Genomic DNA, 14,816 nt, shown 5'->3' with positions numbered 1-14,816 from the left:
ACCCTCTTCTAAGAGACCAGTAGGACTAATCACATCAAATTTCACATCCCTGTTTGCCTCCTGACATACTCTTTGCTGTCAACAGACCTTCCCCTCATTCATTAAAGTTTTCACTCTGCGCTCACTGCCCCCCTCTCTGTACTTAAACTAATCAGAAACCTAAGGTTCTCTTAGCTGTCCATTATCTCTTAAACTGTCACCCCATTCTGTTCTGAACCTCTGATCTACTTTCTCTAGCCCCCCTAAAGCCCTCCTACTGTGCCATGTGGGATTCCTGAATTATAATCAGCAAACTCCCATATACACTCAACCTCTGTAGCTCTCTCAAGTGGCAGCTACTTTTTTCACTCATACATCAGGGTCAGAACGTTGCTTCTCACTGCTGTTTACAAATGAGTCTTAACCTTCCTCCTTCAAGAACTCCAGCCATCCTGCTAAATTTCCCAAAACTCTTTTTCAAGTACTGACATCTCATTATCGACCCCCATTCACTGAAGGCTCAGCACTAGTCTTCTTCTCTGCCCTGTTCCCCTTGTCATTTCTGGAGCTCTTGACATTCACATAGATGCTCTATCTAACAATAATCCACCCCCATCACTCATCCTCAGTCCCACTCTAGACCCAAGTATTTTTTTTTAACATCTTTATTGGAGCATAATTGCTTTACAATGTTGTATTAGCTTCTGCTGTATAACAAAGTGAATCAGCTATACATATACATATATCCCCATATCTCCTCCCTCTTGTGCCTCCCTCCCTCCCACCCTCCCTAACCCACCCCTCTAGGTGGACACAAAGCACCGAGCTGATCTCCCTGTGCTATGCAGCTGCTTCCCACTAGCTATCTATTCTACGTTTGGCAGTGTATTAGACCCAAGCATTTTGACTACACCATTTTCAAAAATGATTTCAAGCACCAACACAAACCACTACGTCCAATCCTCCCAGTTCACTTGTTCTTGCCATAATCTGCAACAACCTGGACGACCAATCTTCATCTATGACCACCAAACAAATGACCCCTTTCTCCTGTCTTTCCTTCTACCTCCTTTAAATTCTGAGATCCATCATTATAACCATTCCCCTCCCAAATGTCGTCAGCTCCCTTGCCCTTCCCTCTCTCCCCTTCCATGTTCACCTGGAAAAGAACCCACTCCTGGCTGAACCATGTCCAAAATCAGAATGGAACAGCTGAGAGTTGTTGATGAAAATCATACAGTCTGACCTATCGTTTTGCACTCTAAGTTTTTCCTCACCCTGTCCAGTTATCCTCCTCCATTCCACTTATAAGTTTACTTTTAAGATGAATACCCCACACCTCATACCTCTCTTAAACCTCCCACATCCTCACCCCTCTCCTCACTTCCAAGTGCTGACCACATCTTGTATATTATTGGAAAAGGAGAAACAACCATCAGGCAGGACTTCCCTATCCCACCATCAAACCTACCACCTTACCTGCTCCTGTTCCTACTTCAGGCTACTCCCTCTACTTGTGCACTGGACCTCTTCTTCTTTCACTTTCTCAAGAACTTCCATCCTGCACTTCTTCTTTCTTTGCTCTGCACCATCAGTTCTTCCTTCCTTATAGAATCATTTCCATCAACACATAAACCTGCTCTATATCTCCCATCTTTAAAAAAGAATCTTCCTAAGTCCAGATTCTCCTCTGGCAACTACCTACTCTCTTCTCTTCCTCACATCAACACTTTCCAAAAGTTGGCTACCCTCACTCTTCACCTCTCATTCACTACTCAATCCTTTCCAAACCGCCTTCATCCCACTACCCACTGAAGCTGCTCTGAAGAAGCTCATTGGGCAGGAAGAGGTTAACTCAACAGGACTGGGGTGTTTGAACCCTGCACATTCTAAAGACAGGACTAGCCTTGACCAGCTCCTGAGAGATAACCTTCAAGCCCTTGGAATATCCTGCCTGATAAGAGTATCTTTGTACATCTGGGACCTTGGTTTATGCTAACAGTGTATTTTCTGGTGAATACCTGTTTTGTTCACCTGAGACCCTGGGCCACAATGCATCAGTTTGACCTTGGGTGGGGGCTGAGGTCTGAGTAGTTAAGGTCAGTCACAGGGGCACTCAACGCCTAGGTGACTGACCCCCAATAAAAACCCTGGATGCCAAGACTCGAGTGAGCCTCCCTTGAGGTTCACATACTTCAGATGTGTTGTCACACATCGTTGCCAGGAGAATCGAGCCCCATGTGTACAACTGCACTGGAAGAAGACAACTAGAAGCTTGTACTTGGTCTCTCCTGAACTCTGCCCAGTGTGTCTTTTTCCTTTGCTGATTGTAATCTATATCCTTTCACTCTGATAAACCATAATCCTGAACATAAAGAATAGCTTTCTTGGGCTTCCCTGGTGGTGCAGTGGTTGGGAGTCCGCCTGCCGATGCAGGGGTCACAGGTTCGTGCCCCGGTCCGGGAAGATCCCACATGCCGCGAAGCGGCTGGGCCCGTGGGCTATGGCTGCTGAGCCTGCGCGTCCGGAGCCTGTGCTCCGCGATGGGAGAGGCCACAACAGTGAGAGGCCCGCGTACCGCAAAAAAAAAAAAAAAAAAAAAAAAAGAATAGCTTTCTTGAGTCCTGTGAGTCCTTTTTGCAAATCATCAAACCTGAGGATAGTCTTGGGGACCCTCAACACAGTCACCAATAACCTCCAGCTGCTAAATCTAACACACAGTTCTCTGTCCTCTTACAGCACCTCTCTTCTCTCCTGAAACACTTCCCTGCTGGAGCTGGGACACACACTCTCCCACTCTCCTACCACTCTGGCTGTCCCTCCTCAGTCTCTTTTATTGCTTCCTCCTCTCCCACCTGATAATATTAATAAATACTGCTGGTTACAATACTAATACTCAGAATAAATCTATGAAATCCTCATTTTCCTGAGTTGACAGTCATGAAAACATGTGAGCCATGGAATGAACAAATAAGTGCCACCATAGCCCCCCAATTTTAGCCCCTTTTAAGTCCCTGCTATTTTCTTTAATTCTTACGTCACCTACTGCGTTCTACGTAGACTTTCTCATCTTCTCATTTTTATACTTAAAATTCAGCTTTTCTATATTTTCTGTACCTTCTGTGTTTAGGTATATAGATGTCCATAAGGCATGCATTCATTCAAAATTTACTGCTATGCTGCATCTACGCTCCAATTGCTGTACCACAGATGAAGATGCATATGGCAGTCCCTGCACTCAAGATGCTTTCAGTATATTGTAGGAGACAAACCAAGAGTGGCAACACGGTATGGAAAGTGTCCTGGCCACAAAAGCAGTGATTCAGTGTTCTGAATCAATGCTAAGAATCTGACACCCCCAAACCAACCAAACAGCATCCAAACTGTAAAAGTCCTAAAAAGGGGCTTTTCACCCACCTCCTTATTTCATCAGTTAGGCAGACAATGTGCTCCTGCATCCGGCGCAGCCGGATTTCATAGCGTACATCTTTAGCTTGTGGGTTGTAGTTTCTGGCATAAAAGCCCCGCCAATAGGCCTGAAGCTTGGTGGCTGCTTCATTCAATTTCTGAAGGGCAACTTTATTTTGTCCCAAAGTAAGAGATCTGTGGGTTAAAACCCTGCAAGGAAGTTTCTCTGAAGCTGTTTGAGACATGGTTTCTTCACTGTCTGGCTGCGTATGGAAGACATTGTGTCCAACTGACTCGGGAAAAGATGTAAGACTGTGGGTGTCATCCTTTATGATGGCATTGGTTACTGTTGGCTCGCGACAAGGTAATAGCCCATCTTCCTCATTTACCTCTGTACTGATAGCACTTTTTGTCATCTCAACAGAATTCTCGTTTGCAGCCCAAAAAGCCTTTTCCCCTTCCTTATCAAAGCCGTTGTTTTCCAGACATTTCACAGATTCATCGGCAGCACCATCATTTTCTAGGCCCAAGTTAATGTCTTGCAGCCTCAGCTCAACTGTAGGTGATACTGGAGAGAGTCCTGATGCAACTGGCATAAAAGTAGACTCTGAAGAGAGAAGACTACAGTTTAACTTGTCTTCATCTGTCTGGATGTCTTCCAGGTGCAGGTCATTTCGAGAATATCTTGTAGTGTGTACAGAGGCTGGAAAGTTATTCTTAACAGCATATAAATGGTCATCATTACTGCTTATCCCAACCCAAGAATTGACCTGGATGACGGGTTCTAAAAGAATCAACAGAACATCATTTAAAACATCAAATGTTTAAAGAAGTATTTTTTCAGTTGGATCCTTTTAATGAACTCTAATCCCTGAAATATAGTAAAGTGCAAAGAAATGATTTCAGTAATTTCCTCCAATATGCCTAAAACACCAAACCAAATATTTTTAAGAAAATGAATTCTTGCAATGGTCATAAGAATAATCAAAGTACCAGGTCACTTCAAAAGGTAGCAGTTCTCTGAACGTTTTCAAAAATTAGACATATAGTAGTTATATATGTCTATCTGTGTATATACATATATATAAAATATAAGATCCAAATTGTTCACTTAAGCTAACAAGTACAAAATTATGAAAACATGTACTTTTTTTGTTTTATGATACCAAACAGATCAAACAACTTGGAGAAAAAGGATCAGAGATCAGTTAACTTCTTACCACTTTCCTGGACTACCTGGCAATCTTGAATGGGGCTGGAATGCTCCGGTATAAGGGATGCCCTTGTTTCAACAGGAGCAAGAGAAGACGACTCTTCATTTTGGCTCTGGTTCATCAACTGCCTCTGGTGAAACCTAAAAATCAGTAACATCTGATGTGATTTAACGCAAACCAAAAAAAGAAAGCTTTTTCTGCTCCCTTTGAAGGGTAACACTGTCAAAAAGGTAGAAGTTTACAAGCTTTCAAAGTATATACCTTTGAAAGGCAAGAATATAAAATGGGAAAAAGACAGTCTCTTCAGCAAGTGGTGCTGGGAAAGTTGGACAGCTGCATGTAAATCAATGAAGTTAGAACACACCCTCACAGGGGAGGGTGGTGGTCCAGTGGTGGTCCAGTGGTCCCTCCATGCTCTCACTGCCGAACACCCAGGTTCGATCCCTGGTCGGGAAACTAAAATCCCACAAGCTGCTCAGTGCAGCCAAAAAACAAAAAAAACAAAAACAAAAACAGAACACACCCTCACACCACGCACAAAAATAAACTCAAAATGGCTTAAAGACTTAAACATAAGACAAGACACCATAAAACTCCTAGAAGAAAGCATAGGCAAAACATTCTCTGACATAAATCATACCAATATTTTCTTAGGTCAGTCTCCCAAGGCAATAGAAATAAAAACAAAAATTTAAAAATGGGGGGCTTCCCTGGTGGCACAGTGGTAAAGAATCTGCCTGCCAATGCAAGGGACATGGGTTCGAGCCCTGGCCCAGGAAGATCCCACATGCTGCAGAGCAACTAAGCCCATGCACCACAACTACTGAGCCTGAGCTCTAGAGCCTGCAAGCCACAACTACTGAGCCCACGTGCCACAACTACTGAAGACTGCGCGCCTAGAGCTCGTGCTCCGCAACAAGAGAAATTACAACAATGTGAAGCCCGTGAACGGCAACAAAGAGTAGCCCCTGCTCACCACAACTAGAGAAAGCCTGCTCACAGCAACGAAGACCCAACACAGCCAAAAATTTGAAAATTAATTAATTATTTTTAAAAGCCATTAAAAAAAAAGAGGGACCTAATCAAACCTACAAGCTTTTGCACAGCAAAGGAAACCATTAAAAAAAAAAAACAAAAAACAGCAACAACAAAAGAAAAGACAACCTACAGAATGGGAGAAAATATTTGCAAACGATGCAGCTGACAAGGGCCTAATCTCCAAAATATACAAACAGTTCATACAACTCAACAACAAAAAAACCAACCCAATTGAAAAATGGGCAGAAGACCTTAACAGACATTTCTCCAAAGAAGACATACAGATGGACAGTAGGCACATGAAAAGATGCTCAACATCACTAATTATTGGAGAAATGCAAATCAAACCTACAATGAGGTACCACCTCACGTGGGTCAGAATGGCCATCATCAAAAGTCTACAAATAACAGGGACTTCCCTGGTGGTCCACGGTTAAGCATCCATTGAATCCTATCCAATGCAGGGGATAGGGGTTCAATCCCTGGTTGGGGAACTAAGGTCCCACATGCCACAGGGCAACTAAGCCCATGCGCCACAACTACTGGGCCCTCGCGCTCTACAGCCTGCGTGCCACAACTAGAGAGAAGCCCAAGCACTGCAACTAGAGAAGCCCACACACCACAACGAAGATATCGCGTGCCGCAACTAAGACCCAATGCAGCCAAATAATAAAATTTTAAATAATAATAAAATTAAATTTAAAAATATTTTTAAATTTTTTTAAAAGTCTACAAATACAAATGCTGGAGAGGGTATGGAGAAAAGGGAACCCTCCTACACTGTTGGTGGGAATGTAAATTGGTGCAGCCACTATGGAAAACAGTATGGAAGTTCCTCAGAAAACTGAAAATAGAATTACCATATGATCCAGCAATCCCACTCCTGAGCATATACCCAGACAAAACTATAATTCAAAAAGACACATGTACCCCTTGTTTATAGCAGCACTATTTACAATAGCCAAAACATGGAAACAACCTGAATGTCCATCGACAGATGAATGGATAAAGAAGATGGGGTACATATACACAATGGAATACTACTCACCCATAAAAAAAGAATGAAATAATGACATTTGCAGCAACATGGATGCAACCAGAGATTATCATACTGAAGTATGTCAGAAAGAGAAAGACAAATACATATGATATCGCTTGTATGCGGAATCTAAAATATGGCACAAAAGAACCTATCCACAAAACAGAAACAGACTCACAGACATAGAGAAAAGACTTGTGGTTGCCAAGAGGAAGGAGGGGAGGGAGAGGGATGGACTGGGAGTTCTGGGTTGGTAGATGCAAACTATTACATTTAGAATGGATAAACAACAAGGTCCTACTGTACAGCACAGGGAACTACATCCAATCTCCTGGGATAAACCATAATGGAAAAGAATATAAAAAAAGAATGTCTATGTGTGTATAACTGAGTCACTGTGCTGTACAGCAGAGATTGACACAACATTGTAAATCAACTCGACTTCAATAAAATAATTTTTTTAAAAAAGCAGAATGTATATACCTTTAATAACCCCCAAATTACAAAGTCTCATTTAAAAGCACTGGATAGAAAAGGTTAAGAAACTTATTTTTAAATCACATAGTCAGACACCATCATATGCATATACACGCACAAACCTTCAAAGGCAGGATCTCTGACAAAAGAAGTGACTACTAAATGCTTCTAGCTATACTTTTTTTTTTGGCTGCGCTGCACGGCTTGTGGGATCTTAGCTCCCCAACCAGGGACTGAACCTGGGCCCTCCCCAGTGAAAGTGTGGAGTCTTAACCACTGGACCACCAGGCAATTCCCAAACTATACTTTTCTTTTCTTTTTTTTTTTTTTTTAATTTTTATTTATGTTTGGCTGAGTTGGGTCTTCGCTGCTGTGTGCGGGCTTCCTCTAGTTGCAGGGAGCGGGGGCTACTCCTCGTAGCGGTGCGCAGGCTTCTCATTGTGGTGGCTTCTCTTGCTGCGGCGCACGGGCTTAGTTGCTCTGTGGCATGTGGGATCTTCTCGGACCAGGGATCGAACCCACACCCCCTGCATTGGCAGGCGGATTCTTAACCACTGCGCCACCAGGGAAGACTCCAAGCTATACTTCTTTTCTTTTCTTTTCTTTTCTTTATTTTTTATTTTATTTTTTTTTTGCGGTACATGGGCTTCTCACTGTTGTGGCCTCTCCCGCTGCAGAGCACAGGCTCCAGACGCGCAGGCTCAGCGGCCATGGCTCACGGGCCTAGCCGCTCCGCGGCATGTGGGATCTTCCTGGACCGGGGCACGAACCCATGTCCCCTGCATCGGCAGGCAGACTCTCAACCACTGTGCCACCAAGGAAGCCCCAAGCTATACTTCTTAATGTTAGTATTTTAAAACCCATATGAAACACCCACATTAAGGGACAAATGCAGTTTTTAAAAATCCCACTCTCCCATGCTGCTTGGCTCTCCCCACTGAAGAAATGATTAGCAATGCAGTTGCTGGGGAGCAAACTGGACTGCACTGCAAGGTTCGGTTCCCCCACAGAACTGCTACAGTGACCAGTGGCCCAAGTGCCCAGAAATGTGGGCCGCAGCACTCACCTCAGTCCTACTAACCCTGCAGGAAAGAGTCAGAGGTATTTTCACTTGTGAATTCATCAACCGCTACAGATAAATGGGCTCACCTCTGCTTGCTCAGAATCTTCTCTAGTTTGGCATCCTCTGCAGTCTGAAGACCCAGCGTAGAAGTGAGAGGACAGACTGTAGCCAGATACTGGACAAGCTGGATGTGCTGGCCAGGCCGATATGCTCTCCCCTTGCCCTGACTATACAGCCATTCAGCTTTCAAACTGGAATTGAGGGACATAAAGAAGAAGGGATGGCACTAGGGTAGACAAGATACATTTTTAAGCAATAATGATTCTTCCTTCTTAATTTACCTTTATAGCATCATTGGATATTTTTCATAAATAAAATTCACTCAAGTTAAAAAGAAAATCTATCCTGATTCATTCTCCTTACTATTACAATGTTTTAAACCTTTTTTCTTGCTTAGGAGCACTTCCAAAGATTTTTACTAATATTTTAAATTTATTTAAAATAAATATTTTCCAAATATTTTAAAATTATTTTCAAAGAAGCAATGAATAGTCCCTTCATTCACTATCAAACTGAAGTACCTAAATACATAAATTGTGTTTAAATCCATTAGTTCATGATAGTTTTTTTTTAAAGCTAATTGGTCACAGCTGAAGGATGCTAGTGAACTACCAACTCATTATTTTTAAAAACTGGTAAGTAAAGGAGACAAATTAAATATTATTAATTCTACCTTTCCTATACAAACTATACCAATGACCAAATAGTTACTTCATAGAAGTATTCCAGCTAATAAAAAAATTAATGATAGAATTAAAATTTCACCATTTTGCAACTCTCAATGAATTAATGGATTTAGGCACTGATCATTAATAGCTACTCCTAACACAAGAGACAACCAGACACCATGTGCCTCTCAACAGAACCCACAAAGTAGTCCTTCTCCCAACAAAAATCTGATCAAACCTCCACATTCAACTACCAATTTACAGGAAATACAGAAGGAGAGGAATATGTCAAAAGACACAGAGACATAGCAATTGGCAAAATAAGCACAGTGGGAAACTCTATAGGACAAATAATCTGATTTCTTCAACAACCAAAAGAAGAGAAATGAAAGCAAAGAAAATAAGAAGAGGAGGAACCCATGGAGAGATTTGAAAGCATCATCTTGGACCTCCAGCCAAGTTGAGCCTTCAAACGACTCCTGCTCCATGTGATCTCACCACAAGATCCCAAGTGAAAACTACCCAATCAGCACAGCCAACCCATGGAGCATGCAATGATAATACATTTTTAAAACACTGAAAAAGAGAGCAGGAAAGAATTTTTTTTAATATATCAACCAATTACAATGTATGGCCTTATTTCGATCCTGTTTCCAAAAATCCATTACAAAACTGCATTTATGAGGACTACTGGAAATGTAAGCACTTAACTAATATGTGGTGTTATTATGGAATTATTGTTAAATTTTTTGATAAGTGATAACAGTATTATAGTTATTTCTTTAAGAGTCCTTATCTTTTAGAGATGAAATTATATATAATCTGAGACTTGTTTCAAAATCATACAGGAAAAGGGGGCATGGGTGAAGGTAGCGATGAACAAAGTTGGCCATGAATTGAAAACTGCTGAAGCTGGGTGACAGATTCAGGGGAGGTCATTACACTACTGTTTACTTTTGTAATATGTTTGAATTTCTTTTTTTTTTTTTTTTTTTTGCAGTACGTGGGCCTCTCACTGTTGTGGCCTCTCCCGTTGCGGAGCACAGGCTCCGGACGCTCGGGCCCAGCGGCCATGGCCCATGGGCCCAGCCACTCCGTGGCACGTGGGATCTTCCCGGACCGGGGCACTAACCCATGTCCCCTGCATCGGCAGGCAGACTCTCAACCACTGCGCCACCAGGGAAGCCCTGAATTTCTTTTTAATTAACATGCTTTTGCCTCAATTTTATCATTCTTAAATCTGCCCATCAACTTGAAGTTGCATCATTTTGGCGTACTTTGTTTCTCTGTACACCATTTAACTCAGCATTGCAAATAGTTTGAAAATCATTTCCAATCCACAACCCTTTTCTTCAACCTTCACATTAAGGTATCCACATTATGCAAAAAACTGTACAGTCCAAAACTGTTAAGCCACCCAAGATGTATTATAGACTGAAAAGAAACTGGTTCTTTTGACAGCTGGTTAAATAGTGCAGAAGAGTCTTGGTGCAGTAAAATGAGTTTAGTTTTCTATGATGTGCCAGTGTCACAAGAAAGGTGAAACTGTTTTCTAACAATGAGATATAAGGTATGCCAAGCTGATTAACTGAAGTCACGTAACAATAAAAATTTTAATACACTTAATAAAAATAATTAGAAGTATTTCTTCCATAGACACATTCCTGCGGATTAGATAAAGCTCATTCAGGATCTTCATGAACTCTGCTCTAAGTTTCCATAAGTTCTCCTGCCAAGCAAATGGCTTGTTGAAAGGCTGTCCCTAAAAAAGGTCCATAATAGAGGACAATCCCCAACTTTAATAATAGCTAGCAAACGACGCTTCCAGGTTATAGACGGTTTGTAGTTTGGGAGGAAAGAAAAGCGAAAGTAAAAGGATACAGAAGGAGGCTCAGGTATTCCACAGTTTAAGTGTGTGAGGTGAACCACGAACTGTGGAGTATCAACTACTGTAAGATCTGTTTTTCTGCCTTTGCTTCACATTCATCAATAAACACACCATTACACAAGTTTATTAATCCATACGATATTTTCTTAGGTAAAAAAAATCTCTCTGCTCATTCAAAGACAAAATTAAAATTAATTCAGCTCTAACATATTAATTTCAAATCACTGGAATATGACTTTTCTCTTGAAATTAAAGGAACAGTCTACATTATATAACAGGGATAGCAACTACTGAGAGAATTTAAAACTGATCTTTCACCTAATAAAAAAAAAAAAAGGAATAATGGATGAAATGATATCTGGTATTTGCTTTTAAAATATCCTAACCAAAAAAAAAGTGCGGGATAGATGAAACAAGATTGGCAAAATGTTGATAACTGTTGAAGCCACATGGTGGGTATTTAGGTGTTCATTATGTTACTCTACTTCTGTATATATTTTAAACATCCTTTCAAAAAAAGAAACGTCTCCAAAATTCTGCTCCCTAAGTTCTGATCTGTAAGCAACAGAGGTGTAGCTTGGTACTAGGTCCTATAAACAGTAAAACAGAGATTGAAAACAAATTCAGAAAGAACTCCAAATACTGAGGTGTTACACAAAGGTCCTTCCCCAGGTGTGCTTCTCTCTGAGAAAGCCCTCAGCCAAAGCACCACAGCGGTGGGTGACTGCTCAAGTTACTTTTTTGGGTGACACAAACACTTAAGATCTGGCTACCCAAGGTCATCAGGGAACTTGGGACACTTTTCATCATGGAGAAAAAATTTAACTTGGTTGTTCTTAGCAAACAACAGGCTGGGTAGATACAAAAACTAGAAATTCCTTCCTGCCTATCCTTCAGGGCAATTCCAAGGCTGACCAGGAAAATGTTGGAACACTGCTCAGGCTACCCACTGATTTTTCAGTCAATAGCTCTCCCTTAGAATAATTCCTCCCTCCAAGACAAAATACTTCCAGAGTTGTTTTAAAACATGGGAGCACTGTTTACAGACTACACAGTTGTCTCAGACATCAACTGCAGCAGCATTTTTCTCAACAACCTAGGTTCTTTGGTTTGAATAGAACTCTATTTACCCACTCTTCTATGCACTGACATTTGGGTTGTTTCCCAAATGTCTCACATAGCTCCCAAATGTTTGGAGCTATTATGAATAAACATGTATATAAGCTATGAACATGCTTATATACATGTTTTTTGGTAGACATAAGCATCTATTTCTCTAGGGTATATACCAGAAACCAAACTGCTGGGTCATAGTGTATTTATAAGTCCAACTTCAGTAAATACTGCCAGTTTTTCAAAATGGCTGCACCATTTACACTCCTAGAACAGTGTATGGGAGTTCCAATTGTTCTACATACTCATCAGTACTTAGTATTGTCCGTCCTTTTAATTTTAGCTACTCTGGTGGGAGCTGGTTGATTTGAAGCCTCCATAATAAACGAGGAAAAAAATAATCTTTCTGAATTATCAAAAATATCAACATAGTGGTTATCTCTAGTGGGGAGGGGAGTTATGATGAGAGTGGGGCAAAGGAGATCTCTGGAGTGCTGGTTTTGTTCTAGTCTTATTTTCAGTGATGATTATATGGGTATTTTTAAATAGTACGTTTGAACTATTTCTGAATTATATGATACTGTGCAATTTTTTTTAATGTGGGGGGGAAAAGAATCTGTCTGAGAAAGGGTTGCTTTTAAGCTACACTCCCACCTCTTCCTTCCTCCCATACTTTAGTGTAGAATAACCCCACAGAGAGAGAGAGAGGCTACCCAAGTAAAAGTTCACTCTTCCCTACCTCCTGAAGAACCTGAAATTAAACAACTACAAAACATTATAGAGAAAGTTCCAAAAAAATGCAAATTCACCTTAAAGTCACTTGGATTAAAACCATTTCCACAGTATAGAAACATAGCCTTTGCATTATTATTCATCTATTCAACAGATATCTTCTGCTTTTTAACACCAGCTTTAGTTTCTACAAAACTCTTCAATCCCCAGTCCCTATCCTTAAGTAATAATGACAATTATCACTTATTAAGCATCTACTGTCTGACCAGTATTATGCTATACCCATTATCTTTAGTTCTCATAGCATCCTTGAAAGCTAGGTAGTTTTAGCCACATTTTAAAGATGAGAATACTAAGGCTCAGAGAAGTTATGGAACTTGTCCAGGCCACACTGCTAATGGGCGGCAGGGAAAGATGTGAAGCTTTCTCTTGTCTCTCCTGACCAGGTCTCATTCTCTTCCCAGGTCTCTCTTTACACCAAACCCTTACCTCTGCCCATCTCACCATGCTGCTGCCACATATGAAAGTGTTGCCAGTCCTACTCCCACAGAGAAATCTGATAACGTCTTTCTTTCTATTAAAGGAAGATCCAGAGAAGATAATCCAAGTAAACCGATATTCCAGCTTTAGAATTACCCACAGTTTGAAATAAAATAAGGTGTCTGAATACACAGCAACACTCACTGCAGGAAAAAGGAAAAGCCACACTTTTTTGTAGGCAAACCAGAACTGACATACGTCCTGCACCCTACACCAGCACCACCACTATGTAGCTCCTGGTTGCCATTCCTCACTGCCCCACACCCTGTACAGCAACTAGACGAAAGAGAGGGAGAAAGAAAAGGAAAACCCTGTCAGTAATCTACCATTCCTTCTCCCATCGGGAAACCCCTCAAGCGACTTTCAATCTGTAGAACAGAAGGACAAAAAAAGCGAGGAAGAATGTATGTGTTGAGTCCATGAATGCAGGTGTGTATGCAGTGAAAGGAAGAAGAGAAATGAGGCAGAGTGAAGAGAATTAAGTCATCCTGATTCTCACTATCCTCTCTAAATCCACCCCTTCTTGTCCACAACCTAGTTCCTTACCTCCCCTGAAGCTCTGATTCTACTGATCATGTGCCAGCGTCCAGAAGACCCCATCATGCAGGGGTCCCAGCTCCAAGCTGCAGAAACCATCAAAGATCTAGAGAAGGGGGAGTTCCCACTTCTGCTGTTTCACAGGTAGAAGGTGAGGACCAATCAGCATGTCTGCTACCAGTTCCAAATTGGAACTCTGCACGCATTTTCCCAAGGTCACTGTTATAAAGAGTAGTTGGGTACTAAGGTATTATTAATACTGCCTTTACAATATGATGGATAGAAGCTTTTGTGGGATTGATCTGAAATCCTACACAGCATCTATAACACGGTTTCTATGTAGAAATGCTCCAAGCCGCAAACAATCGATTAACAAAAGGATTTTTAGAAATCAATTTGTTGTATGTTGGGCAAGAAGTTAAACTCACTAGCCCCAACCTCTAAGGTTGATATTTATTTCTTATCCTTTTTTAGAAAGGATAAAAAATCCTCAATGAACAGCACAGAGTCTGCTATATGATGGTACAAATGATCTTAATTTCTAAATGCACATTTCAAGAAATATTCAGTTTATTAATCTGTAGTAAGCTAGAAATGGGCTTTTCAGTTAACTTCCATGATAAATGTGATGTTAAAGAGGTCATGTTCACCTTTCCTTCTGCGAAATCACATATCCATCTAGGACTCTGAGGTTTAAGCACCAGCTGACGATGTATGGCCGATAGTCGAACCCTGGAATGGAAGGTGTTGCCATCACACAAGGATTGTTCATGATCGACAACTGTTCCAATTCAGTTAAGGATGCCAGAAAAGAGATCTGGAACAAAGGACAGCTTTGTTGAATGAAATGGACTACTCAGTGTCAAGCGCAGGGCTTCCACGGATTACACATCTTCGGCAGTTTGAGAATGTAACAATTTCCCTCTTGTTTTGAAAACTGACAAGTAACACTCTTATATTATCCACTGACTTCCAAAATTCCAACAATATGGCCATCTGTCCTTGCTGTACAAAGTCCCTTAGAAAGCACTGTTTCCTAGCAAAGAGAACCCTATTTTGA

General features: G+C 41.2%; 1 protein-coding gene across 5 annotated transcripts in view; it reads right to left on the bottom strand.

Annotated features, from left to right (window-relative positions):
* CEP97 (centrosomal protein 97) overlaps positions 1 to 14,816 on the bottom strand; it is a 39,864-nt gene that overhangs the window by 6,362 nt on the left and 18,686 nt on the right. For 3 of the 5 annotated variants that reach the window (XM_029214566.1, XM_029214568.1, XM_029214571.1), the window contains 4 exons: positions 14,407 to 14,573; positions 8,305 to 8,469; positions 4,608 to 4,741; positions 3,397 to 4,171 (listed from right to left, as the gene is read on the bottom strand). In XM_029214566.1, coding sequence (XP_029070399.1) covers positions 3,397 to 4,171; positions 4,608 to 4,741; positions 8,305 to 8,469; positions 14,407 to 14,573 — 1,241 coding nt within the window. The remainder of the gene's footprint in view (positions 1 to 3,396; positions 4,172 to 4,607; positions 4,742 to 8,304; positions 8,470 to 14,406; positions 14,574 to 14,816) is intronic. The other 2 variants (XM_029214569.1, XM_029214570.1) reach the window with 1 other exon arrangement.

This window comes from Monodon monoceros, unplaced genomic scaffold (genome assembly GCF_005190385.1).
Source record: "Monodon monoceros isolate NGI ecotype Baffin Bay Population unplaced genomic scaffold, NGI_Narwhal_1 Super_Scaffold_11, whole genome shotgun sequence".
Classification (NCBI taxonomy): domain Eukaryota; kingdom Metazoa; phylum Chordata; class Mammalia; order Artiodactyla; family Monodontidae; genus Monodon; species Monodon monoceros.
This window is presented reverse-complemented; position numbering and strand designations above follow the sequence as displayed.